The sequence below is a fragment of the Electrophorus electricus genome, chromosome 13 (assembly GCF_013358815.1).
Source record: "Electrophorus electricus isolate fEleEle1 chromosome 13, fEleEle1.pri, whole genome shotgun sequence".
Lineage (NCBI taxonomy): Eukaryota > Metazoa > Chordata > Actinopteri > Gymnotiformes > Gymnotidae > Electrophorus > Electrophorus electricus.
In genome coordinates this window covers 4,153,587-4,181,349 of record NC_049547.1, presented here as the reverse complement: position 1 = coordinate 4,181,349, position 27,763 = coordinate 4,153,587, and the positions used below count along the sequence as shown (strand labels likewise).

At 45.0% G+C, this 27,763-nt stretch overlaps 2 protein-coding genes across 6 annotated transcripts in view; both read right to left on the bottom strand.

The window, feature by feature from the left end:
• Positions 1-622: 622 nt before the first annotated feature.
• dpysl5a (dihydropyrimidinase like 5a) lies at positions 623-12,950 on the bottom strand. Its single transcript, XM_027024747.2, has 13 exons — positions 12,836-12,950; positions 10,743-11,011; positions 7,577-7,735; positions 7,158-7,337; positions 6,959-7,027; positions 6,750-6,794; positions 5,065-5,140; positions 4,744-4,900; positions 4,498-4,639; positions 4,086-4,228; positions 3,202-3,409; positions 2,663-2,828; positions 623-2,518 (listed from the first exon to the last, which is right to left on the bottom strand). Exons 2-13 carry the CDS (start codon positions 11,001-11,003, stop codon positions 2,433-2,435), a joined length of 1,692 nt encoding a protein of 563 aa, XP_026880548.1. The 5' UTR covers positions 11,004-11,011; positions 12,836-12,950; the 3' UTR covers positions 623-2,432.
• Positions 12,951-16,706: 3,756 nt separating this feature from the next.
• The window catches only part of dnmt3ab (DNA (cytosine-5-)-methyltransferase 3 alpha b), a 29,090-nt gene continuing 18,033 nt past the window's right edge, over positions 16,707-27,763 (bottom strand). For 4 of the 5 annotated variants that reach the window (XM_035532790.1, XM_035532786.1, XM_035532787.1 and 1 more), the window contains 17 exons: positions 23,576-23,920; positions 23,083-23,241; positions 22,817-22,924; positions 22,468-22,624; positions 21,906-22,055; positions 21,689-21,733; positions 21,498-21,577; positions 21,027-21,139; positions 20,691-20,874; positions 19,956-20,040; positions 19,280-19,425; positions 19,088-19,178; positions 18,762-18,910; positions 17,754-17,839; positions 17,473-17,542; positions 17,237-17,355; positions 16,707-16,987 (listed from right to left, as the gene is read on the bottom strand). In XM_035532790.1, the coding sequence (XP_035388683.1) occupies positions 16,846-16,987; positions 17,237-17,355; positions 17,473-17,542; positions 17,754-17,839; positions 18,762-18,910; positions 19,088-19,178; positions 19,280-19,425; positions 19,956-20,040; positions 20,691-20,874; positions 21,027-21,139; positions 21,498-21,577; positions 21,689-21,733; positions 21,906-22,055; positions 22,468-22,624; positions 22,817-22,924; positions 23,083-23,241; positions 23,576-23,920 (2,229 nt within the window). In that variant the 3' untranslated portion in view covers positions 16,707-16,845. Of the gene's footprint in view, positions 16,988-17,236; positions 17,356-17,472; positions 17,543-17,753; positions 17,840-18,761; positions 18,911-19,087; positions 19,179-19,279; positions 19,426-19,955; positions 20,041-20,690; positions 20,875-21,026; positions 21,140-21,497; positions 21,578-21,688; positions 21,734-21,905; positions 22,056-22,467; positions 22,625-22,816; positions 22,925-23,082; positions 23,242-23,575; positions 23,921-24,298; positions 24,630-27,763 lie in introns of those variants that run through there. The other variant, XM_035532789.1, reaches the window with a different exon arrangement.

The window sequence follows — 27,763 nt, the reverse complement described above, 5'->3', positions numbered from 1 at the left end:
GCGACACGCTTCTTTTCTTGGTTTGTTCTCTCAAAATGTCAACGCCTCGATTAACTATTAGCCTGAGTTATATTTTAATGACTTGTAATGACATACTGCCTCAAAACGCCTAGTCATTCCCGTGTGTGTGTGTATTGTCCCGTGTTTTACCTGCCATTACCGAGTACCTGCCATTAAATAGCTTACGGAAATGATCAAGCGTTTTGTATTTACATTTTTTTCCCTTAGGGAAACTTGTTATTTGATCCTTTTCAGACCTCTGCGTTTTCAGTAGGCTAGTCTTCGTGTTTCACTGAGTGCGTATTCATCGTGTTTGTTAGCGCAGCTGAAATAGCTGCCGCTGCCAAGACTCCATTGTAAAACAGGTTTTACACTGGATGTCAAACCTGGCTAGACAAAGATTAAATAAGACAATAAAAAGATGACCAGTAAAATCATGTAATTTGTATAGCCTAAAAGTATTTAAATTCACATGTACAATTACTATGGTGTTATAAATGTATTATTGTAGATGTGGCAAGAGTCACACAGTGATTACAACGCATCTGCTAAAAGTTGAGAACTACATTGTACACACAACCTGCTTATGTTGTAACTTGATGTTTTCATCAGAAATACCAAATGCAAGGTTGGACAGGGTTTATTTGGACTTATGAGAGGAACATAAAATTACAGGCCATACATACGTGGTTTATATTAAAAATTAAGTTTGAAAAACATACTGAAGTTCAAAAGGAAACAAAACCATCCACACATACTGGAATATTCAGCACCAATAGAAAATCTAATGTCCTATTGTTGTGGTTGGACTGTTTCACTGTAACATTTTCTTTAACTTTTAAACTATTTCTGTGACACACGTGACACTCTCTCTACAGCAGGATCTCCCAATGTTTTAAGCTACACTACACAAGCATGGAAGGAGTGAAAAAGCATAGATCAGCAATGAATGTCTGTTTACATCTACCGTTTCAATATATATGTACGAGAGCTATTTGGCCATTTTAGTGGTTATTTTGTTATTTGTTTTTACAGAGAAACATATAGCTCTGTAAATGTTTTGACTGTTTTAGAATAGATTACAAGTGTGAATAGGATATTACAAGGACCTGTAAACTAGAATGGGAACAAGACAAGTCTTCTCATATCTGATGGCACATCTGTACCGAGAACCGACCTACAACCATTCTACCATCTTTGAGTCCTAATATAAGCTATCATTTGACATGCGCATGAGACATCAGTTTAAGAGAAAGCTCTGGTGTGAGGGATAAGCTGAGAGCAATGTTGGTATCGTCAGTGAGACTGACTGTCCAGTCAGGCATCAGGCAAGCCAAGATACTTACATTATCAAGATGCAGTGAAATGTAAGTAAATCTTGATATGTAACACTGTCAACATGCCAGTCATGTTCATTCACATTTCTGGGATGTACAGGGCTGTGCTACTTGACCATAAACACTCTTAGAAAAAATAAGAATGATTAGCTATCGATAACACTTCCAAACAGTGACACAATGCAAGTTTACCAAACAGAGATACAGTGTTGTTGCCACACATCACGTGGTGTGAAAGGAACATGCTGAATCACCAACAAGAACAATGCAAAAACAAATACATTTTGATTCTGGCTAAACTGGTGCTGTGGCATTAGCTGGATTTAATCAAATGCTTTAAATTGCATTCGAACGTTCCACAATTCACCAATTGAGGTGAATAATAATAAAAACATTAAAAAATTGAAATACACAAATGATACTGAGGCGGCATCTTAACATTAACCTTAAGGAGCATCATTTCCAAAAAAGTGTTACTTGAAAACCACAACAGGGGTACAGTTTAACAAATGGAGAGGCAGGTTAGTACTGTACATAAGTGCAATTCCAGAGATAAAACATTGAGGTAAACACACAATAATGTGCTATTAAAACAATTTAAAAATGTGGTTAAATAACTATACATTGTTACACATCCTTTACCACGGTAATATAAAAAATTTTCAATCATCTAATAATGTCCAATTACTATTTTTAATTTTTAATTCTTGCATATCACAGTGCACTGTTTTCAGTATACTGATAAAATAAACAGGATCAGGGGAGAAGTTACTTGTACCATTACCATACTTAAACTAATTATATGATACCCAGACCTTAAAAGCCAAATAAAAAATGCTGATGTAATGATCACATCTCTCACAAATATTCCACACATGGTCTACAAACACACGGATACCTTATTTTCCCATTTTTCTTCAGAATATATAGTGCTTTCACTCCTCAAATCCTGAACAACATTTGGATTTGTATTTACTCTAATGGCAAGTGACTAGCATTAACTCATTCTGGTTGGATGTGATGTCATCAAATAATATTAGGTGTTTAGTTTCAGGTTTAGATATTCAGTGGACCCAAAAATAGCAGCAGCTGACGTTACCATATGCCACTGGATCTACCACCAGGGGGCGCCAGAATCCTTTGGGAAGCTCTCTTAGGGACGTTATCGTCAATCTGTACGCCTGACAAAAACATACAGATCTTATAAGTGTCATGGCAGCGCATTGCATTACATTTTTTCATTTATGGCATTTAGCTGACGCATTACAGTTGATACTAGGTGTAATTGTGAGGCAGTGGCCAGGTGTCAAAGCAGGCTGTAGTACCGGATAAACTAAAGCTGGACTCATGCAGGTCTCTCACTCCTCCATGGCGAGTGCAGGGTCGCGGGGTGAGGTCCCCGTGCGTGGGAGCCGTCTCCTTCCCTGAGCTTTGCACGGCTGCCACATCCCCTGTGTAGGGAGCACGGTCCACTCCCTTCAGAGCCTGGCACTAAGGGAGGACGGACAAGGGAGCGCATAAAAAAGGAAAATGAATACGGCTGGGAAAACACTGAACTGTGCAGTGTTGCGGTGTGTCCAGGAGAGGGCAGACAACAGGTGCACAGGTGACAATGTGTTGCTTGGCAGTACTTTTTTGTCTTGATAAACACTGCTATTCAAAGTGCAGGATTAGTTTAGCAGGATTAGCAGGATTCTGTATTTATCCTTTAAAAATAATTTATTGGTTTTGAAAAGGTCAGAGCACTGCTGTCACCCATAGAGGAGGGTTGTCACTGGCAGTACGCATTGTTACAGCTTATACGCAGGTGTCACACATCTTGGAACTGCAGGCCTTTAGTAGCGATTTAGGAGTTTTGCAGTACCTTCTCTCTCTGCACCATCTTCTTGTAAAGGTAGTCTGGGAAGGTCCGGAGGGGGTAGAACTTTCCGGAGCCTTCAGCGCAGGTGAAGATGTCATTTTCGTAGACAACGCGGCCACGGCTGATGGTGACCAGGGGCACACCGTGACAGCGCATCCCCTCATACAGGTTTACATCTCCCCCTTGCCACTGTGTGCTCACTGAGATGGTCCTGCACAGAGACAACCTACATTCAGCTGCGTCACGAAAGACACGCCGTCCATGGAGCGGCAGTTCAGCGATGGCGCTGAGAAGGGACTGCCATCTTCACATCTGCGAAGCTTTGCTTGACACACCAAACATGAAACGGGTGTAATCCTCTGACCTCACAACCATTTCATAGGATTGTGATTTTTTTTTTTTTCAGAACATGATTCAATGCAGCCTGAAATCTCATATTTTATCGACCATTCGGTTAAATTTCATGCGATTATTTTGGGACAATTTGGAGTTGTTTTAAATTCCGATGCTGCTACCCATTGAGGAGACGGAAGTGACATTAGCCACAACCAGAGTAGTTCTTACTGCTGCCCCTCCCACACACTGTTAGCCTCTGTCAGACTGCTATGAAGGACCAGTGCATATTTTATTAAAAATTATTATAATCTATTGAATTATGATGTTGCATATCATTACAATATTGAATATTATTATAGCCAATTATAATATTCCAACATTGGGGCAGTTCTATCATCACCTCCAGAGCAATATATCATGATGCATTTTTACAGTCCGAGCTGCTGGCAACAGAGAACAGCAACAGCGTTTGTTAGGAAGGACTGTCACTTCTATTTGGGTCGATTCAAAGCACATCAGCCCAACTCAGTCCTGCCCCTCAGTGTTTTCACCTGGTTGCGTCAGGATCCCAGACAACCACGTCGGCGTCGGCTCCGGGGATGATCCTGCCCTTCCTGGGATACAGGTTGTAGATTTTGGCAGCATTGGAACTTGTGACAGCAACAAACCGGTTTTCGTCCATCTTTCCTCCAACCTGGAGAGGAAAAATACCAGAGGCTGACTAGGGGTTCCCATTTGATGGCTTTTGTAATGGAAAGATTTCAGTGGTGAAAATTGCAGTGGTTTCCAGAGAAACAGAACGTTTCATAGAGATCCTGCCACACAGTGGAAGAAAAGTGAAACCGATGTGAAGGACCTCTGTCCGAAATGTTCTGCTGTTTATGTGGAAACCTTGCGCACTGCACTTCGATTTGTTTCGCCTCCACATCTGACGAGGTCAGAGCAGTGAGAAGCAGAACGCACCACTCCTTTCTCCCAGATGACGCTCATGCGGTCCTGCACGCCAGGTACACCGTGAGGGATCTTGGTGAAGTCGTCCTTGCCCATGGCCTTCTGTTTGGTGGTGAAGGGCCGGTGGTCAGATGTCACGGCGTTCAGGGTGTCACTGCAGCACCACAGCGAGGATTGGAAAACACTGCATGATGAAGACCCCCCCCCTGTCCCCAGGTCAGACGTTACATGCTGCACGCCCGCTAGCATGGGACCTACCTCCCAAGCAGGCTGAGCAGGAAGTTGGGGGTGTTGGGGTCCAGCCTTAGCGGCGGGACGGTGACATATGCGGCGGCGTGGGCCCAGTCCTGGTGGTAGTACTGGAGCCCGTTTATAACGGCATGGGCAGTTGTGGTCTCCCCATGCACCACCTTACCTACACGCAGGCCAACAACGCATCTGTTGTTCACTGCAACGAACACGCAGCGTCGCACCGTGCCTCAGCCAGCGCATGTACAACAGTGAGCAACAGGTGGGAGCACCTTGAGAACGAGCACTGTGTACTATATAAGTGCACAGAATCACAGCCTTGGTGCTTACCCTGCATCTTCGCTGAGGCCAAAACGTCTCCTGCAGACATGCTGGACACATTCACCAGGTATATAGGACAGTGGGCCTGAGGGGATTGAGAAATTATAACACACCTGTTATTATCTGCAAGGGCACTAAAGGGTGTGAGGTTACACCCGACCTATTCCACATTCATTTATTTGTCTATTCTGATTATGTTACTAATAGTGGACAAGGTGATGATATTGTTATTGCAATAAATTAAGTCCCAATAACAAGGGGAAAAAAATCCGATAAGAAAAAGAGAGAAAAACCTCTCCGAACATCTTAAATTGAAATGTCTTTATTCCACTGACATTTCCCAACAAGGCTGTTAAATCATGCGCACGTGTAATAGCTGATACTTTCTGCTGGGCTTACATTTCTCCCCATGTTCTTTCTAGTTTATTTTTGTAAACATTGAAAACCATATACTCATACCCACCGCACGCTGACATATGATACTACTATATATGTGCTGTTGTTTTAGCCCCATCATACTAGCAAATCTCAGAAAAAGTAAATGTTATGACACAAATCATGAATTGTTATGTTTTTACCATATAACCTACCCCTATATATGTTACTGTAATACTAAGGAATACCCAATAGAAAAGCAGACTTTTTGTTTTTGAAGAACCATACAATAAGTACAGTAAAAAATTTCAACTCTTTTCCCTGAACAAAACTTCATGTGTGAAACTTCAAAACAAAATTAACTTTTTTTTTTCAACAATAAAAAAACAAGAGTAAACTGGTTTTGTTTATATACATGACCAATATGTTTATACTCTACCTTGTGTTCTGCTTACAATCATATTTTGCCCTGCGACATTCTGACATCTTTATTGTGTAATTTAAAAAGTGTACGTCCATGTGCAGCCACATATGTAAATCCTAAAACCGAGAGCTCACTTCAATATCCACGACACACCTTCTGAGAAACACCATATGAAAGCAAACACCTTGAACAAGGCCAGTGAGCTGCGAGCCAGGTCAAACGCCTGTTCACATTGCCAAACAGAAATCTGCTTCTGCTTTTCTAATCACCGGTATCCTCTGAACTACTAGTTAGCTAGTTAGCGGGTGCCAGACAAAGCCTGGATTTCTTTTCCCACTAGATTGATTTCACAAATACTTAAAACAAGTCATGTGTAAAGTAAGAGTTATATCAATTTTTACACATGAATTTCATATAAAGAGCATGTTTTGCAATTATTCCCACTCTGGCCATAAAGGAAACACTACAGCTTCTGTGAAGCATGCTGGTTAAGTGAGTGAGCTCTTTGATTACAGTTCACATGCAGTTTTATTTGGGCGACTGTGCTTTTTCATTTAAGACACAAACAAAGGTAGGCGGAGCATCTGAAATAAGCTCCTTCAAAATGTGACTTTCAAAAGATGTGCATAAACTCATCTCCTCTTGGCTCGCATCTGGAAAGCAAATTGCTTTCAACTGCAATAATCTAAAGTCAATTACGTTCCACCCAAAGGAGTCCATTTCAACTCAAAGGAGGTAATGGGAAATTACTGTGGTCAAAAAATCTTTAGATGTTGCGTGGCACTAAATAAGTATTTATGCTAGTACTTTACTCCACATGAATAATGTGTACATGCAATGTGAGCATACACAACACCGGTATCATTATGTCGTAGGAGTGTTACACAATACTCACTCTGTTGGCGATGGTGATTGCTCGGTGTACTGCCTCTGCCTCCAGCTGTGAATGGAAAATTACCCACAATCCGTTAAAAAAAACGCACACGTGTCACCACCGTAACCTAATGTGCAGCAGACGCCTAAGGCCCTCAATAATCCATGGCAACACAATATCAGAAGACTTCATTACATGGAATTAAGATACAGCCATTAGCCTTGGCCTACCTCCTCAGGCCGGCTGACCTCGATGCCCTCTGGCCCGCTGATGCCCAGATCCAGCGCCTCTTTGGCACCCTTTAAGGTAGAAGCAAGAGCAGATGACTGTTTCTCAAATTACAACTGAAGTTGCCTAGACACGGTCTGCGCAGCACAGGTTTATAACGGCAGGAAATACTCCACTGAATGCGGAAGGAGGAGTCCTGACCTCAGCGACCAGCTCTCCGTTCTCCGCGTGCACACGGGCTATTGCCCCGATGTCCTTGCAGTTCTGCAAGGCCTGGAAGAGCTCGCTGTCTCTCAGCATGTACACGTCCTTGTAGGCCATGGACATCTGGAAGGAGTTCACCCCTTTCTCCCTCACCAGCGTCTCCATCTGTGCCCGCACCTGCCGCCAAGGCACACCAGGTTGTAGATCACCTGGCGTGTACTAGTACTGCTGGCACAATTTCCTCCTAGCGGTCCCCGCAACATAGGAAAGCGCCAACGAGTGTTCAGCCTGCATGTGTTGTACGACGAAAGACGCTGCCAGTGTGGCACTGTGTATTACGAAATCGAGCTTGCCTTAAAATGTCAAACCCTCGTGAAGTCACCAGCCTGTGAGCGTGTGTGAGGGGCTGTGTGTACCTTGGGGCCCCACCAGGTGACAGCCACATGGAGGGCGTAGTCACAGCAGGCCTTGGCATCGGCGTGCAAGCGGCATTTCTCGAAGGCGTCCAGCAGGGATTCGTTCTTCTCGGGCAGCACCAGGCACATCACCATAGTCGTGCCTCCAGCCAGAGCAGCCTGACAGGAAGAGCAAAGATGCCAACTCATGTCTTCACGGTCAACTCTGTTTTACAGGGTGGAGAAGTGAGTTGTGGTTACCATAGTAAATGAGCATCTTTTTACATAAATGACCAAATTACCATAGTCACTGCACTGCCTAATAATAAAGGTTGATTACACTGGCTCAATCTACCTGAATAACCTAAATTATACCTCCGAATCTTGTGAATTTGTGAATTATAAGAAATACCTTAAATTATACTGCACAACAACATAGATTATAAAACATACTTTGAATAAAATCTTGAATGTATTACATTACTCTGAATTATAAACTGTACACCTTGAATGAATACTTTGCTACACTTTAAATTATAAACAACAATGGCAGACCCTGTAAACAAAATCAACATAACATCTTCTTCTTCTTTAGATACAAACATTTGTTTTGGTGACCAGAGAAATAAAACAACATACAAGTATGACAAACTCTAAGTAAGATATTTCAACAACAGGATATTCAAAGATAATAGTTTGCTACACTTGCTACACTTACAATACTGCTCTTCAGAATTACTGCCACCCTTGGTATACACAAGCACAAAGTTTCTTGTAAAACAACTTTGCTGTTATTAGCTTCATCTTACACTATAATATGAATGAAATTAACGTTTCAGTGAGGTAAAATAACTGAAAGAACAAAATAGAAAAAAATATTTTTCTCATAAACACATCACAGTTACCAGCACCCCGTAATTAGATCTTTAACACGGCTTCTCTTTGCTAACATTCCTGAGTCTTCTCTGTGATCCCGGATGATGAGGGAAAACCTTCAGTCATGGGATAAAACCATTTCTCAATAAGGAATCTCTATCAGAGACCTTCTGGATCACTGACCCACTGAAAGGTCCAACCAGGACACAGGAACTGTGATCTAAAAGCTCCGCTATTTGACAGAATCCGTGATGTCCTGTATCCTGATAATATTCCCAGGGCTTCTGGAAAAAAACCCTCAGAGTTTCTCCACATAGTACCCACTTATGAACCACAAACCTTGTGTTTGTTCTAGACTTCTAAAATAGAATTTCACCAGACAGAAATCGTCCAGCTGTCATGCTGGAGAATTACGGCTCATCACAGCTCCATTTGGCTGAAGCTTCCTTGTTCTGGCCTTTTCAATGAAGACGGGGGTAAAAACTATTTTTAAATGGCCATGGCCCCATCATCCTTTTGTCTCATTTCGTTCGTTTATTCTTGTGTATGTTGATGTATGACTACGGCACTTTGGCCTGCAGATCACCTCACATGTCCCCCTCAGAGAGGCAGAAAGTCCCGGATGACCATTTAAGAAGTCTTAAAGACTCAAGTGTTCTTAAAGTGGTAAAATATCAGTGAGAATATTTCAGTTGGACTTTGTTCATAAGGAATTCTAGGGATGCCAATAAATGTGACATTGCCATAAGAGAACTTTTTAAAAATTATTTTCTTCTTTGAATAATTTTACCTTACCTGATATTTCCATTATGAGATCAGAGCAGGCTTTAACTTTGCCTATTGTGTGCCATATTAGTATCCTTTACGCAGACATACAGTAAATCGGTGGCAATACAGTGATTTGTACTTGTATGACGATAAATCTAACAGAATACACATTTGCTGTGTCCACTGCTAGGGGCATGGATTTGAGCACCATTGTCTTGCAGCACAATGGCACAAATGAAAGGCTTTTGCAGCAGTCTTTGCAGCATCTCCCCCTCCTCGTATCTATGGTAACAGAATCTGATCTGCATTTGTCTCTGTGCTGCTGGGCCAGACTCATGCCAGCACTTTGGGTGTGCGATGGGGCGGGGGGTTAGCAAAGAGAATCCTACTTGTGTCACCAGTGGCTAACAAGCACAGTTCAGATAACAACTGATTTATTTGTCATGCCAAACACTATCACGCTCTCAGACTAACAGAGTGTAAGAATGTGGGTGTCTGTTTATGTCTGTGTGTGTGTGTGTGTGTCTGTGTGTGTGTTGTGTGCGTGTGTTGTGTCTGACGGTGACTCATACCCTTTGGTTCACTCAGTGTACCCTCCCCGCTCTCCCCTTTCAGTGTGCGCTAAGTGACCCTTGAGATTTGCTCAGCAGCGTAGCCTGAGCCTGCAATAGCATGCACATCTCTAGGCCTGGACTGGTGCAGACTATATGTGATCCCCAGGGAAGCTATGGGTTGTAGCACTGCATCTGTGGCCTTTGTTTTAAATTAGAACAAAAATGCAGTTATTAATAGCACCTCTTACATACCAAAAACTCTTAATGCATTCTGACATGCAGTGAAACCAGCACACAAACTGACCTCACAAAAGTGCATTTTAGGATTTTAGGCTCTTCTATGAATTTCAGGCTTTTCTGGAAATAAGCCTCCCTGAATAGGAGAATCTTGCTATACACTCCCAATAGGTGAAGGGTGCAGGGCATTTGGCCTCACTGAGAACCTCAATAAGAAGAGCTCACTGTGTTAGGTGAGGTTGGCTAAGCAAGTGGTGGGGTTCCTCAAGTGTGGCGGCCATGTCAAATCTATTACTCTATTGCCCCAGTGTTCATTCCCACCACCCACCCACAGTTCCACGAAGACATCTGGTGCAGATGCCATTTCACAGCAGAATCAAGTGAAGTGGAGTGCGCAGTGGGAAGCAATGGGATGTGCTAATGAAATTTAATGGGGGTAAAATGGGGTTAAATTTGATAGTGGATTTAATTAAGGAAACTATGGGTGCCTCTTAGGAACTGTAGTTACTTTACCACTTCAGATATAACTACTTTTCCCATATCACTGTACTACGTGTGCAAGTAAAATCCACAGACCTGAGGAGACTACAGAATATTAAGTATTATTTCTCAATAAATACCTTAAGCATGACAATCAGTATATTTAACCGCACCCTGGGCACAAAAGGCTAAAGGAAACATTAGAGATCGAAAATATCAGATATCAGTTTGATGGCTCGAATGCAACACTGAATGCCTGAAGAATGGCATACCTTGGTACCGCTGTAGAAGTCGTCAGCGGTGGTGGCGTTCATGAAGACCTCCTGTAGATGCACACTGGTGTCGATCCCCCCGGGGAGCACCAGCTTCCCCGTGGCATCAATTACCTTGGCGCCACCCGGGATCATGAGCTCCTTGCCCACCTGCTGGATGGTGCCGTTCTCGATGTACACGTCGGCCTCCTGAGTGAAGTCGTCATTCACCACTTTGCCGCCCTTAATGAGGATACGCACCATTGCTGCGCCAGAAGACATGATTCTTCCTGTTCAAATGGAAGAACAATGTTTTTTAGCTACATCTACTTTGAGAAGTTCCCCTCTCAAAATCAGCACCAAATGAAAAGCTCTTTTAACCAGGCAAAATCTTTTGAGGTCTGTCCTTAGGGAACTGTGGAAGAAAAGTCAGAAAGGTTTTCTTTCAGTTTTTCCACATGCTCCATGAAATACTCTAATGATGGGTTTGGAAGGCGATCCCAAATGTGAGCATCCCACTGGAGTCAGATCTGACTTGGAAAAATAAAGACATTCTTGGATTTGCTTTTTTTGCAGAAAATAACTATAAACCACAGCGCATAATCACTGCGTTGAAAATCTGAAAGGAGGGTAAACTGGACTTCCCTCTGTACTAATGATTTTCTCTAATTTCCAGCAAGAGCCAGTCACTCAGACTAAGCACTGCAGCAAATCAATATCAAATGTGTATAAACATGATCAGGGAGTGCATCTGTAAAAATACTACGTCTAAAGCTTCATGTTGCAAACTCTGTGACCCACAGACACTTAAAACGGGTGATGTCATCAAGCAGCGCAAACAGCAGCGTCAGCACGACGCTGTATGATTGGTTCTGACCCAGAATGCACAGGGACGCAGGTGTGCCAACATGGCGCAATGGAACAAACACTTCTGCTGATTCCAGTCAACAGAATACTCCCTGCCTAGTGGTCAAGGCCCCAGTACCAGCATACCAGAGTCATGGCAATTGGGTGTGGCAAATCACAGCATGACGGAACCCCCTTCTGTTATAAGCCCCTGTTGGGACAGGGGGGGCACTGGGGGGGGGAGTTGGGTTGCCAAGCAATCGGGTAAAAATGGGTGTGTCCTCTGACTGGGCCTATATTAAGAGACCAACAACACTACACATGTTACAGCCATCGTCTCTCAAAAGGGCTTAACAGACAAATCAGTCACGCATTTGTTCCTCATAGCCTATGGTGGGATGATTTTGCTATGACCCATTTCTGAATTTAGTATATTACACGCGATGCATAAAGCATTCTTGTCAACATAAGGTAGCCAGGAACTTAATCGGGGGCTTTAAGGACAGATCACTGCTACTGGTTTATACCCCCCTTTGAAGGAATGACTAGTGTTTCACTTGAGTAAAACAATAATGTGAGAAAATGATCGTGCAGCCTAACACTGAGATCGGTGTGCTCATTTGCCGTTTTTTCCATGATTCCATTTTAATTTGCTTGAATCGAAATTCTGATATTATATGCGTTTAAAAAAAGGTTCTTTCGACGTGGCAAAAGTACCCAACGTGCCAGAGCAGATATGGAGGGGAGCGGAACTGCACATTTAGTGTGCCATGTCGCCGGATAGCTGATGGAAGGTGCATCCCACTCGGATGTTACGGAGCCTGTCGCACAAAGAGGTGGCCAAGCCCTTAGACGAGTGGAGACAGGCAGGATGCTTATACCAAACCTCGACAAACCAGCGGCTCTGGGCCGATTAACGTGTAAGGCTGCGTGCCCATTTGATCAGCTATCCATCTGTGAGATTAAATGACGAAAAACAGAGCTTTCATACATTTATAGCGCTGCGCTGTGCAAACGACTGGCCTGTTACGATGAAGTGAACGGTACAACGGATTGTGACTGAACATTTACAGCAAAAAAAAAACGTAAAATCTTCACGTATGGATTATGGACAACGATGCATATAAACGTAGAAATGCACCGAATAACCAGAACCCAGTGTCAATGGCAGAAAATTACAAGATCCACTATTTCTGTTCTTCAAAGTCTCAGATAAATGCATCATAACTCGAAAATGCACGAGATACAATAAACGTTAACAGACTTACTTATATCCTTGATGTTATACCCTTGAAATCCGTGTTTTCGTTCACTTCCAGCGTTGTGGCACCCGCAGGCAGACCCAGGCAGATGCTTTGGGCAGTCCGGGCTGGTCAAGCTTACGGTCGCAGCATCCAGACCGTACAGGCCGGCCACGCACCAATCAAAAACCAGATCAACGAATCTGGCCTCAGCACGGACCAATGCAATCACAGATTGTGGCAGAAGGGGCGTGTCCAGCCACCCTTGGTACGTACCATTGTGCGATTCAAAGGGGGTGGGATGGGGTGTGATGGGTTGGTGGAGCTCTCCCCGTTACTGTAGCTAGCGCAAGAAAATGAACACCCGTGAACAACATTCGGAATTACGTGCAGGAAATGATTTGTTAAAATCTTGAAGGCCAATGCTAACTGACAACAAGAAAAACCGAGGTGCTTCTCTAACGCCAGAACACTAAGATGGCCATGACACCTGTGGTAGCCGTAGCTGTCTGAAACAGGCCTCGTCCGGCCCACAGCTTTCCTGTGCCCCGAAGGCATAGTGATGGAGTCCACTGAAGGCAGGTTTTGGACCTGAAAGTGTTTAAGCATCCCCACCAACTGAAACCGACGAGTTAGTGTTAACGTCTCCTAACTTTCACAAATTAACATTCTTTAATGTTACCTTAATGTCATTCTATTCTCGGTTTGACAAGACAGTAGGAGAAAAATAACAGGAATCCTTTTTTTTTTTTTTTTTGCACAAAAAAACAATACATTTATTCAAGTGTTCTCCAGCACAAGTACATTAGGAGCGTTTTTCTTCGTTCTGGGCACAAAACAAAAAAGAGGGAAGAGGTGGAAAATGGCTGCTACATCTGCTGTGTGAGCTGATTTAAAACGGAGAAGGCTTGAAAACAGTTATGACACAAAAAGGTCACAAAATCAATGTCATTCATATATATATATATATATATATATATATATATATATATATATATATATATATATATATATATATATATATAAACAAACAAACAAGCTAACAGAGAACAAGCCATCATAGCCAAAATATATAAAATAAAAACATCTTAGAAAAGGGGAAAATGTGAAGAAAATGGAGGGCTGGATATATGGCATGGAATGTAGGGCTTAAAAGCAATGCTGCCTGGATACTGAGCAAGTACATGTTAACAGCAAAAGTTATTACAATTTCTTTCTTACTTCCCAATATGAGTACATGATTTTCCCACAGATAAGCACCAACTACAGCAATTTCTAATCTAAAACAATATAAGAATCTTTTCATCGTAATCATTTTTTTCAAGTACAAAGTTAAAATGCCTTTGTTAATATATTTATATGAGAGAGTAAAATAATAGTGCTTTTTCAATACTACAAGGAACATAAAAACAGTCATTGTCAAGACAAGTTTAATTCTTTTCCAAATAATATATTTTTCTCAATTAGATAAAATGTTTAGCACCTTAGGAAACACCTACAATCCCCCTCTTAGTACTTATAAAAGAATTAAATGCAAATAAAAAGAGACTTTTGTATGTAGGGCTGTGCAGTAAAGATGGAATTGTCCATCTACTGTTAAAATCACGTTCTTTTGCTTTCCCTATTCAACACTTGACATATAAATATGAAATACCAAAGATCATCAGTCTCCCCCACCCCCCCCCCCACCGCTCTGTAGCTTTTGTCCATTTTTAATGTTGCAGTTTCGCCAATTATACCCTCTCTTTGTTAATTTGAGACTTTCTGATTTCATGATATATATTAGCAAAGAATTATATTTGTACATCTCATAGGTAATTTTCTAAACAGTCAAAAACAGCAACAGACATATTCTATGTACAAAATGTACAAAAAATATGGGCATTGATTTCATTTTGAACATAAAAACATAAGGAGTAACTGCAGAGCTTTAAGAAAAAGTAAAGTATGTATGCAGTGCAATCCCCTTAAATCAAAAGAAATCTCATTTGTTTCTACAGAACCTTTTATGACAGTTTGCGAATTACCAAATCTTTGCTAAGAACAATAATTTAAAAGCACGCAGACTTTTACTACAATTCTAAATAAATTCACAAATTTCCAAAACCTGCCAATAACACAGATATACCTTGCAACTTGAGTACATTGGTCAGTTTTTACCCATACAAACAAGAGTCTTAATTTGGATTCCTTTAAATGTATATATTCCTTGGCCACATGCTTTGACTCGGCCCAAACAACTGGAGAACCAATAGGGAGAGACTAGACATCGCTAATGACATCACAAGAGAAGCATCTGTGAAACATTAGGACAGAAACGACCTGACTGGATATCAAGCAAAGATACTTACTGTTAGGCTCACATACGCACTACACTGGGAGCAGACAGTACTTTCTTAATGTTGATTATGATGAATTATCACTGTAGCAGATGAGGACTCGTGAAGGGTGGCTAATTTAACCCATTCACCACCAAAACGACAGGTGAAATCTCCCCTATTCTACTAAGCCATTCTTTCACATCTATTGGCACAGCCCTACTTTACAGGAAAAGAAAGGATTACCTCATATAATGGTAAGAGAGTTTCACATCATAGAACATAACCAAAAATTCACAAGAGTCAAGAATAAGTATTCAAAAAATATCAACAGAAATAAAAAGAAGTATACATATACAAAAGTGCTTGATATTGTTGGTAACACAGCACAAAAATTTGCTATAAAAAGGTAGAAGAACATTGTGAAGCCGCACCTTTTTAAGTTTTGCACCTGACTGAGGATAGCCTGCGAGTGGCGCTATAAAGGGGGTTTCAGCAGGCCAAGAGCAAACCTGACACCGCCCTCCCTGCGTCCACCGCGCACGCTAAGAGTTGTACAGTAATGATTCTGGCCTGTGCAGAGCTAAAAAAAATTAATAGCTCCACACAGCCTTTGATCTCAAGGTATGGATGACCAAAAAAATAAAATAAAATAATAAAATAAAAAACCCAAAACAAAACAAAAAACATCGCGGCCCATGTGGCAGGCCAGTGTGTGTGTGTGTGTGTGTGTGTGTGTGAGTATGTGTGTATGTGTGTGTGTGTGTGTGTGTGTGTGTGTGTGTGTGTGTGTGTGAGAGACGCAGGCAACAGACCCCAGTGACTGCAAGGCTGAGGAATTGATATTGAGCACCAGAAAGGTATTGTATAAAAGACTGTAAAAGTTACAAAATGAGATGTGGCAGACCTGGCTTGACGAGTCCTTGTTTATAGTTTAGCGTCACTTTTATGTTGGCAGTTTTTTTTTTCTTTTTTTTTTTTAAGATTCTTGATTTTAACCTGGCTAATGGTCTAAAGCTGACCACATCCGCTTTGAAGTAGTAGCACCACATGAGTTGCAATGTTTTTCACCAACTTGAAGCACCATATTGTCATCTATTACAGTAGTACCTTTTATTACCTTCAGTTGTGTATATAAACTGTAAACAAAGAGGTATTCGTGATGTGGCGTTTTGGATTCGTTAAGACAGAGCTCCCCTGGCACTAAAGAGAAAGACACCTTTTATATGTTTGTTTTTCTTTCTTTGTTTTTTTGCCAAGGCTCAGTTGCTGTGGGAGAGGAAAGATGGACCACTCAGCCTGCGGCCCAACCCAGCCCAATTACACAAAATCACCAAGTCAGAGCTTCCGGAACTTACACCGGTGAAATGGTTTAGCGCCTATTTTCCATCGTTCATTCTCCCTCTTCGTCTCTCAGTGCCCTGATAGGAGGCTCCAGCTCAAGTATAGCTTGCACACATAAATCGATTCAAATTCTGGATAACACTGCTAAAAAGTGAAATGAATTGAAAAACAAAATAAAACAAAAACCAAAAAAAACAACAACAACAATTAAATAGAATAAAAAAGACAATATTTTAAAAACAGTCAATATTTTAAAAAACATAAGAAATAACATGAAATAACTACTTTGATGTTTATATTGTAAATAATACACAAGGCTCTTGTTATTTCATACACCAGTTTGGGTTTCCTCTGCGGCTCTCTGTGAGCAGGGCTTCACACGCAGGCGAAGTACTCTTTGAGTGGTGCGAACAAGTGGCGGATGACAGGCACACTCCACGAGCGGCCCAGTAGCCGCTGCCTGGCCAGCCGGCTCATGTTGGACACGTCTGTGTAGTGGACAGGGAAGCCAAAGACCCTAGAGTCCAGAATCCCGAGGGGGTTAAAGGGGGGGGGGGGTTTAGAGGGTTGTCTGGAGGCTTTCATTTTTCATTTTTCAAAATACTGGTTAAATGTGTATCATTATATTCACAGCGTGAACAGTATTCATGCCCTTCGCTGCAGGGTTTTCGAGTCTAAATGTGTCGCCTCATTGCTCGAGCCCTGCTGCTGGGGCCTGTATACAGTTATAAAGCAACAGTCAGAAACTTTTGTGAACAAAGCATACCTCTCCATCTCAGTGCACCACAGGATGTCCTCTTTGTCATTCATATAAACAGGGAAGTGCTGGTCTTTACCCTGCTTTATGGAGTTCGACCGAGTGGTGATGGTCCTCACCTTATCAAACTGGAGGAACAAAGGTTAATTATTTATTACAGTCGTTTTGTTGGGGCGTCAGACCGTTTCTAAAGCAGTGGTAGAATATCTGGACTAGTGTGGTGGGCTTTAGTCCTGGAGTATTACCTTAGCTGTCCTGCCATGCTCCAGACAGTCTTGAAGGTCCAGCTTGTCAGTACACATGGCCGTCAGAGGTCTAGGAAGAGGGAAAAAAAACAGATGCAGGGAAAAAAAAAAGAACATGCACAGAGAGACAGAGAGAGAACAAGAAAGGAGGTGGAAGAAAGAGGGAAGGAGAGACACAGCGAGTGAGATCTATCGTTTGAATGAAGGAGAACAAGGGAATGTGGGGAATGAGAAGGTAGCATTCGGGAAGATCGCCGGCACCTCCCTCCCTGTTCTCGCACCTGTTCATGCCGGGCAGATTACCCCAGAAGTAGCGGGCGCGATGCGCGGCAGACACTTCCTTGGCATCAATCATCACCGGGTTGCACTGTTGAGAATGAAGAAGGAGATGTGGGGCTCTAGACAACGAGCCGATCCAGTGGAAAAGCTTACTGCATTAAGCGGGCCAACTGCTAAGTACTTACGTCATCTTGCTTAGGGATCGGTTTGCCAAAAACACTTAAGTTAAAATTATTTTAAACTATTACAGTGATCAGATCACAGTTTATGTAGCAAATCATGACAGATTTGCTGCTAAAGTGCATGAGATGCAACAGACATGTAAAACGGTTGTGGTAAGAGTTTGGTAACGTTTTTGCTTTGAAGAGCTAGGGAAGGGGTGAGAAACAGCTCCTCGGGTGAGGCTAACAATTATCCAAACACTTTTCCATGGCAAACACTGCCAATTAGCAGTGCTATACCTAGAGCTGTGATACGTGTATGTAACTTCATTTATAAAAAATGTTCACGTGTATGTTTAAGTTCTTTGACTTTATATGGCTGCAAGAAATACAATGATAACTTTATTTTATTCTGACTGCATATGACCATATCTAACTTCAAATTAGTTTATTAATATGTACTCCTAACTGAGAGTCAAATCAAAGGGTTTTGTGCATCACCTCTGGCAAATAGGCAAACTAGACTAATAAAAACATAAGCTTATATAGAGTAGTGTTCTTTAATATCAAGTTAAACCTATATAAATAACTGAGAAAATGCATATGAAAAAATATATACTGGGTGCAGGAATTAGAAAATATAATCATCTTGTCTTGTGAGCCTATTAAAACAGGTTAGATTTTTTTATGTCTACCGCAGCAGGTCAGCAAGTCTGCCACTGGGTGGCGACAAAAAGCCATCAGTTTATCACTAGCGCACATTCCATGCAGCCTGTTTTAGCCGAGAAGACATCGCTAACCAGGGGGCTGTTTTGTATGCGAGAGAAGCTGATGCAAGAGCACACACACCTCTAGAAAGCGAGAGATGTCTCTCTTGTCACTGACGCCCATGGCCACCACGTTCTCAAACAGCCAGAAGAATGGCCTCTCGTCTCCTTCCTTAGGACGCGCTTCGTGCAAAAGCCGGTAAAACTCAAAGAACAGCCGGCCAGTGCCCTCTGTGAAATGGTGAGTGTGTGTGTGTGTGTGTGTGTACACAGAGAGAGAAGAGATAGTTACTCGTCTGCCCACACTTGTCTTATAAATATACAAACTAGCTACCTGCCAACGATGTTTGGGAGGGGGTAAAAATGAACACGGGCTGTGTTGTGGCTTTGCATGCAATCTCATATTACCATAGAGACCTTTCCGCGCTGGATTAACTATGGACAGATCATTGCATGGGCTTCCACCGATGACGAGATCAAAAGGACCCCACTCATGAATCTGCAGGCAAAGGCGACGGGAAATGAAACGATGACTGTACAACGCGTACAGCCAGTAGGTCGTAGACGACGGCGCGTGCGTGACGTGGAAAGTCAACTCACGTGTTTGCGCGTGACGTTCCTCACGTCGCCCACGTACATGATGCGCCCCTGGTGCCGCACGATCCCCACGGTGATGGAGTCCTCGCATACCTCAGACGCCACATAGCGCTCCACTTGAATACCCAGCTCCTTCAGCACCAGCAACCCTAAACACGCACACATACACACCTGTGAGAACACATCCTCCCAAACCCATTCAGTTGTCTTGTACCATTAGTGTATTGCATCTTTTGTATAGTTTATATAATCTTTTGTACATAGTTCAGTTTATTACATAGTAAAAAAACCAAAAAAAACAAAAACACATTTATATAGGGAATCTATATAATATAATCTATAATTTTGAGAAATTATGATTCAGAGGTATCACTGGACCAGTTACAAGTGTTTCTCATTTGTATAAGTAATGCATAGTGTCAATGTTTTGGTTTTTTTTAGTTGTTAAAAAACATAATTTGCATATTCCTCCTTAAAAGGAATATAATAAAATGGGAACATTAAACTACAAGCCTATTAGCAGTCAGCCTCTGTGCTCCTCATAGATTAGGCTCTGAAAGCCCAGGCTGCCTGTTATGTGATCAGCACTGTGCAGACAGCACCATTTTCCCGCTGAGAGGACAAGAAACGCAAGGAGGTGGGGTGGTGATGATGGAGGAAGGGTGGGGGCTCCTTAAACCTGTGGCAATGCCGTCGAAGAGCGACAGAACACGAATGGGCTTTCTCTTCTCTGCCAAGACCGGAGGGTATAGCTTTGGAGGATCCTAAGAGAGAAAGACAAAGAGAGAGAGCGAGAGAGCGTGTGAGAGAGAGTGAGAGCAGGACTGCTCAGTAATGAAAGCACATCTATCTGTATCTACTTTCTGAAAGTAATAAAAGAACCATGTACATTAAACCACTTCAGACACAAGGCCCCATTGTTAAGGTCTGGTAAAGGAGGTCTGGGGTAACAGCTGGCTTTCTTAACCATAAATTTGTGATGATATAAAGCACATCAAAAGCCTTTAATCTGTCCTACCTACAGGACTGCAGCACAGGTGGACCATGAAATGTCCCTAAACATCCATAAAAAACCTTCCCTTCGCCTCCTGAGTGGGTCTCGAGCTCTCGCATGTTATTGCTATTGGAAGCAGCTCACAGTTGCCAAGCTAATATGTTGTTTAGGCTTGCACTGTAATGTGCTGGATGCCATGAGCTGACAGCTAGTTGGATCACGTTCTACACCACTGGCTGCCTTCCAAGACACTCCTCCTTTTTAAGCCCTGTCCAAATATTCAGAAGCCACCACAACACGCAACCCCCTTTTCAGGGCCCGGCCCCCCTGCTACAATTCCCACCACGAGCTTGCTGGAAATTTTCCGAAATGGCGGCGAGGCCGCGGCGGAGCTGGCGAGCCTGGCCGTGCGGCACTTACGAAGTCCTGGTCGTGGTTGTTGGCGAAAAAGTGCTGTAGGCGGCTGGGCCAGTCCACGCGCCTCTCCAGCAGACCGTACTGGGGCTTCTGCCCGCACATGTAGCAGTTCCACGGGTCCTCCTTAATGGCCGCCTGCGCTGCCCCCGGCCCCACCAACAGGTCCACGCACTCCACACAGAAACACCTGCACACGGTACAGGGGCGCTCAGCCAGCACGCTCAAACAGCCGGGCCACGGCACGCACATCCGTTACGGCAGCGGAGGGTAGTGTATCTGTAATTCCTAATGTCAATATCAAGCGTTTTGTATAGATACGACGGCGGAACCTCGCCGTACCTGCAGCAGTTATTGTTTCCACACATGAGAACTTCCCGACCCCCACAGCAGATAGTGCAGTAAGACTGGTAGCCATCATCGTCGTACTGGTATGCACACTCCAGGAAGCAGTTCTGTAACACAGCACAATTCTGCTCTATGAAAAGAATAAAAAGCCAGCCAGGATGGGTACATTCAACCAAACCACACGATTGTATATTTTACTGCGGACCATAAAGACCTGGTAGATGTGATTATAACCGCTCTTATATCAACGGAACCAACAGCTGTTATGAAATCAAAATAACAGAGCTGCAGTGCGTTAGTGGGGGTGACTGGCCACTGCACGAGTGTGAGAGCGAAACATAAACTGTCCCATGTCACAGAGTTGGCCGGCCACCTCCACAGAATTAGAATGATTCTAGTATACAGCAGTGGGTCTAGGACAGGTGGCTGGGCCCAAGGGCGCATGAGGACGAGCTGGCCCTCTACCTTACAGCTCTGACACATCCCTCCGGTGAAGAGCGGGTGCTCGAGGCTAACATTCAGCGTCCCGCAGGAGATGCAGATGTCTGCAGGAAAGCAGGCAGAAAGCAGTGTAAGTACGACCTGCGCACCTTCTACGGTGCGCAGGCAGGGTCACGGGAGAGCCTTTATGGTGTGGTGGAGCGCGTCGTAAATACCTTCGATGTTCCTGCACTTCTGTCGCACTTCATACACGAGCCTCTCTGGGGAAATAAAGAAGAGCAGGTGGAAGGAGGTGATTAGACCTGGCTCGCTTCTCCGATTCCGTGTACGGCGTTTAGCGTGTAGTCTTTACGCCAGAGGGCTCTGGAGGGGACGTCGATCATTGGAGTACTCGCCGAACCCGCTGAACCCCTTGGCCCCGGTGCCGCTCACCTCGGGTCCTCTCGTCAACGATGTCTTTGACCTTAGGCTTCTCCGCGCCGGTGCTCTTGCGGGGTTTCTTTGCAGGCGGGGGGGTGTAGGCTGCAGTCTCTGGCTCCACCCACATCTCTGGGTACACTTCTTTATACGGGTTGCGCTCCTCTGAGGAAGTCGGAGTCGGACAGTCAGAGACAGAGAGACAATCAGAGACAGCCGAAAGGTCCGCAGGAGGAGCTGTAGACGGGCTTGTGAATCAGGATGGCACTAAGCAGCTTCGGGACAGCCCGCGTGTACCCAGCATGCAGGAAAAGCCAGTAGTCAATCAGCTGTTAGGATCTCTAACTAAAACCAGCAGTTGTTACAGGGACCATCACGCATGCCAGTCATCTGTCTCCACAGCTCTGGTCTACAGTCCTTTCTCTTTTTTTAGCTGAGCGGCAGGTTCCAAAACGCACAACCCGAATGCAGCAAAACTTAAGGCAACGAGCTCCCTGCATGTGTTCTTACTCTGTGCGCGCCTCCACACGCTCGGCGAGACGCCTTCAATAAAGGAGAGTTTGTCGGCGTGCCTTACCTTCAGGTGGTTCCAGGCTTTTAGGGCCAGTGGGCTGGAAACCCGTCATGGCCCATTCGATCATCTGCTTGTTCTGCATGTCTACCGACTTGGACGTGTCGGTGTCGTCGCTCTCCGGGCAGGTGAGGAACACTTTTCCCGCTCGACTGCTGGCTACCTGGGGGGGGGGGGGGAGCACATCAGTGACGTCAGTCTGGTGACACGAGTCTGCTGCTCGCATACACTGGAAATTTGCCTATTTTCAGCTGAAATCATGCAGCGATACCTGCTGCAATAATCAATAACGCTAAACAAATGCTCATTTGTGATTGTGCAGCTGATGTAGACTCGGTAAAGTTCAAATCCTTACCTGTAGCACCTCAAAGATGGCTTTCTTATACATTGGCTGTTTGTTGTACGTTGGCTGGTGAAAAGCATTGCAGAAAGAACTCAAAGGCAACAGTTTCTCAACGCAGACCTGCGCGGGGAGGGGAAGGGGAGGCAGAGCTTCAGTCGCTGGTCGCCGAGCGAAAGAACGCGCCGACGACGCCCGTAAATTCGCCCTCCATCCGTGTTTACAAACCACCAGCAGTCAAGGCCATTCAACCAGACGCCCTGGCAGAAAAAAAAACCTACCACAGAGAATTTGCCATCACCGAACCACATCACCCATCGGGTGCCTTCGGCGGCTCGGCTTCGTCCGGTCATCCACCAGGAGACGATGCGTCCAGGCCACCAGGAGAATCCGCGCAGCTTCCCCCACACCAGCTCACCGATCCCGAACCCTCGGCCATCCTGCAGACAGGCCAACACAGCCCGTGCTGACAGGATGGCCCAGTATGCAGTATCCTCGGCTACAGTCGTAATCAACCCGCTCTATACTTGACCTGACTGCCGTGCCTTCTATTATTGTTATCACACTGTCACATAAGATATTAAGGAGTAGCCTCTTTACACGGTTGACAGTAATATAACAGGAAATCATATACTGAGACCTCATATATCAAGAAAGACGGCACCACTCTAATCCAATTAGCACGTCCCTGTTGTGGCCAGTACAACGGCGCATTGAAACTTCATTTTTTCCTTACCAGACCAGGAACTGCTCTTCCTACAGGGCGGTCAGTACCTCGTACTCGGCCTCTGTGTCTGTGGACTTGGGAGAGGTCTTGTCCCCGTCCCCTATAGGCACGGGCTCCGGGGTGGTGGCCACCGTCGGGGAGGCGGGGTCTGTCTGCGGCTGCGTCTGCGTCTGCGGCTGCGACTGCGGCTGCGGCAGGGGCGGGGCTTTGGGGAGGGTCTGAGGCGGAGCTAGCTGCTGTTCCTGCAGGGCCGGCAGCGGCGGCGGCGGCGGCGCGGGGATTGGGTGCAGGGGTCTGCTGGCGGAGACGCCGGCCTTCTGGGGTTCGGCCCCCACCACTCCGCGCTCCTCCATCGAGTTCATCACGGACACCAGCTTGGCCTTCTTCTCTGCCTGTAGCACAGGGCACAAGGAGGATGGAAGGGAGAGTTGAGGAGCGGTGAGGAGCCGCGAGGGGGAGCTCGCCCCTCACCACGTCAGCCCTCCCCACCGCGTGAAGTGTCTCGCCTGAGCGGCCGGCCGTAATCGCGCCGTTTGTTTACGCCGCGCCAATCCCATGTGCCAAAGCAAATATTTCCAGTCCTCGTGATAAAATAGCAGACGACTCCCATTCGATAGAAAGGAGAGATGGAAGATTAACAACAACAACAACAACAACAAAAACAGGCCTCCAGAGTCTGCAGGAGAGAGAGCTCTGAGGCTGCGAGCTCTCTGCCGCGGCTGAGGTGCGCCGGCAGCAAGGCACTGCAGAGTTCATTGAGTTCGACGAACCTGAGCGTGAGCCATTAGGTCAACAACAGAGGACACGAGCCAAGCTGTGACTTAATCCGCTCGCAGAAAATCCCCAACAGCTGCACACATTCTGTAGCCTCTCCCTCCCTTGCTCGCTCTTCCTCTCTCTCTTTCTCTCCCCTCTCTCTCTCTCTCTCTCTCTCTCTCTCGCTCTCTCTCCTGCGCGCTCACTCACTCACACGTGAATGTCTTTCACAGCTGTACTCTCTCGGAGTACACGAAGACGTGTGTGTGTGTCGGGAGAGGGGCAAGGCGAGGACTGTCCCCTGAAATTTTCACTCCGTTTCCCTCTTTCTTCCTCTCCCGCTCCCCTGCTCACTACACATGCACTCTCGCATGGACCCACAAGAGGGAGTGAGCCCAGCAGTTCAGAGTTTATATGTGTGTGTGTGTGTGTGCGTGCGTGCATGGGGGGGGGGGGGGGGGGTGAGGCAGGGGCTGATGATGTGGAGTAGAAACATGTGTCTTCCAATCACTGAACTCCACTGCAGTTTATAAATATAAACCTCACTGGTTGGTTCAAAGCGCTTAGCCATATGTTCTATACTGTTTGAGGCCATGGGCCATCGAGTGGAGACAGCGAGTTATTGAGTTAGCGTGAGGATCTTTGCCTGTATGTGTGTGTGTGTGTGTGTGTGTGTGTGTGTGCGCGCACGCACGGACGCACGCACGCACGTCTGTTTGCATTATATCCCTCACAGTCCTCAAGCCTGAAGTTACTTTGACTACAGTCTTGGACCCAGCATTTCATACCAAGCAAACATACATGAATGCATAAAGAATTATTTGCAGCCTAAGCTTTTATCTAAGTCAAATATTTGCTGAGGCGTACCGTGCTGACCAGCTTCTCTAGGCACGCATCCTCTGCTGCACACAATTTACGTTTGAGGCAATGAAGCAGGCCTGTCACAAGGGGCTGTACAGGGACAGAGCAGGTCAAACATCTGGGAAACAACGCTGGTCACTAGTCTGCTTCACTCTAGAAGCACAAAGATTAAAGGTTGTCAAGAGTAATTATGAGTCATAGAATATTTAGGCATCAGAAAACATGATGTTGGTGATGGTTGGCGAGGACGTGGTTCAGGCTCCACACCACGAAGCCCATTAGAGAGCAACGGAAAGAGGAATCTCGACTTGCCCACCTTCTCCAGAGGGAGAGAAAGGAAGGGCTTGTTTATCTAGAAAATCAATAGAAACTGATTCCCCCCAAAAAAGTGGAGGGGTGAAGTGGGAGGGGAAGAAGGAGTTGCAGCGCAGGAAGGGCATAAGGAGTCGAGGTTGGTGTTTGGACTTTTTCCCAGTCGTAAATGCCCCTTCTTGGGGCCCTCGCTGCACTAAGAGTGTCTGACTCTGAATCGCCACGGGGGGGAAGGTGCCAGGAAGTAGGAGGAAACTGGAGCACAGAACAGTACAGTACAGCCTTTATCAGTTCCACGCACACATGGCACCTACGGCCTCGGCAAGGCCAGCGCACGTATGGCACGGGTTGCGCGCGAGGCACAGAGCAAGCCGGAACGCGTGGCATGGGAGCCGCCGTGCTGACCAGCTGGCACTGGCACTCCAGGGCACCCTGATAAAAATGAAATAATAGCATTGCTTAGGACGCATTAAAAATGTTGGTCTCTTGGGATGTGCACTAGTGCCGGTTATTAATAGATCAGGGGGGCACAGGTCCCAAACGGGGAATAATACCAGATAAAAGAAAGCATTTTTCCACGCTGGACTCTGATAATGGAGACCTGTTGAATTCATAACTACTGCATTTAACAGGGTGTCCTGAGTCTTTTTGCCTGTGGGCCCATGGCACTGATGAAAGGTCCACGGAGATAAGAGGAAGAACTGGTTCTGAGAATGTCTGCCTGTTCTCTGGACAACTAGAATATCCCTCAGGCAATACTACACACACACACACACACACACACCCTAAAGATACATCCTGAATGAACCCTGTCACTGTAATTTCATGGTGGCCCTAAACATTCCACATTTATATGTCCAGAGTCCTGCAGATCCTGGCAAACAGCACCAGAGGAAGCGAGTAAGGGACAGGACGCATGCGGTGAGGTTAACCTCCTTCCTGTTGCCACGCAGGGACCACGGCGCACGGTATGGGGAGGGGGGCTCGTACTCCAAAACTGACAAAAAGAGCCTGGCACCGCCACATTCACATGCACACCAGCACTGCAGGCCCCCTCGTCCACTTTCAAAATCAAAGTCTACACTGATAAAACAAAGATACAGCAACACACACCACTTTCTTCCTGATCTCTGATAGGCCCATAATCCAGACATTAACTTTTCTAGAAATGCCTCTCTGGTTCTAACCCAGCTCCTCTGAGCAGACACCCACTATCAATTAGGCTTAAATACAGCAGTATAATTTACATAAGCTTACACTTGGAATTGATACACTTTGAATTAATGCTGTATTTATCAATTCCACCACACAAAACAGTGTTATCGAGGATTTGTTGGATTCTGCATGAGTGCATGCAGATATCACATGATTTAAGCCACAGATTTTAGGGGACCAAGATTTGTCAGTAACAGGGCAAACATGACCACGCATGCCAAAGAGCACAACCAGGGAAAAGAACCATACGATACACGGAGGTGCCCTTGACAGATTCACTCGGGGCTATCTGTGGCACTGTAAAATTGAAACGTGACATTCCCTCGGAGTATGAATGACAATCACTGCCATGTGCCAATCGCATTTATTTTGACATGACCTTTGTGAAAAGCCCAAAGCCTTCTCGCTCCTCAACCTCTGGAGACCTTTAGACAGGGGATGCATCTGGCCCCTATTGCGACAAAGGTCGTTTAAGGAGCTTCGGCAACTAGGAGCCTCGCAGAGGTCAGCCATGCGAAAGGAGTCTGAACACAGCCGTCATAAAGGAGCCATTTGAAAGAGCCCGCCTTCACTTCTCCCCTCGTCTACTGTCGTTCAACGAAGTCCGCTTCATTTTTCAAAGGTTTACCCCCGATAGCTGTGGATTAATGGCAGAAAAAAAGAGAGACGGGGCTTAAAATAGCGCAAGCGGGGCTAGAAGCCCGCGCATGTACGGGCTGGCAGCCTTGACCCACAGTTCCAGCGCCGGCAGCGCACAGCACGCATACGCCACTCGGGTTCACTCGGTTCATTCTCTCCATTTGCATATTCTTAAAAAGACAGGCACCGCAATTCCGTTCCGACTCAAGCCCGGACGAAAGCCAATATTTACATGCTTATAATATTTCGTCCCAGAACCCAGAACGAGTGAAAAACCTATCAGGATTGCTTAAATCCACAACAACTGCACTAAAAGATATATTTTCAAGAAAAACAACAGCAAAAGATCTGTATACATTAACCAGCTTCAGGACGTATCAGTTCTTTATAGCTTTGTTGCTTTAAACAAGCAGAAGAAAATGCCTTGCACACCAGCAGTGTTGAAAACTTAA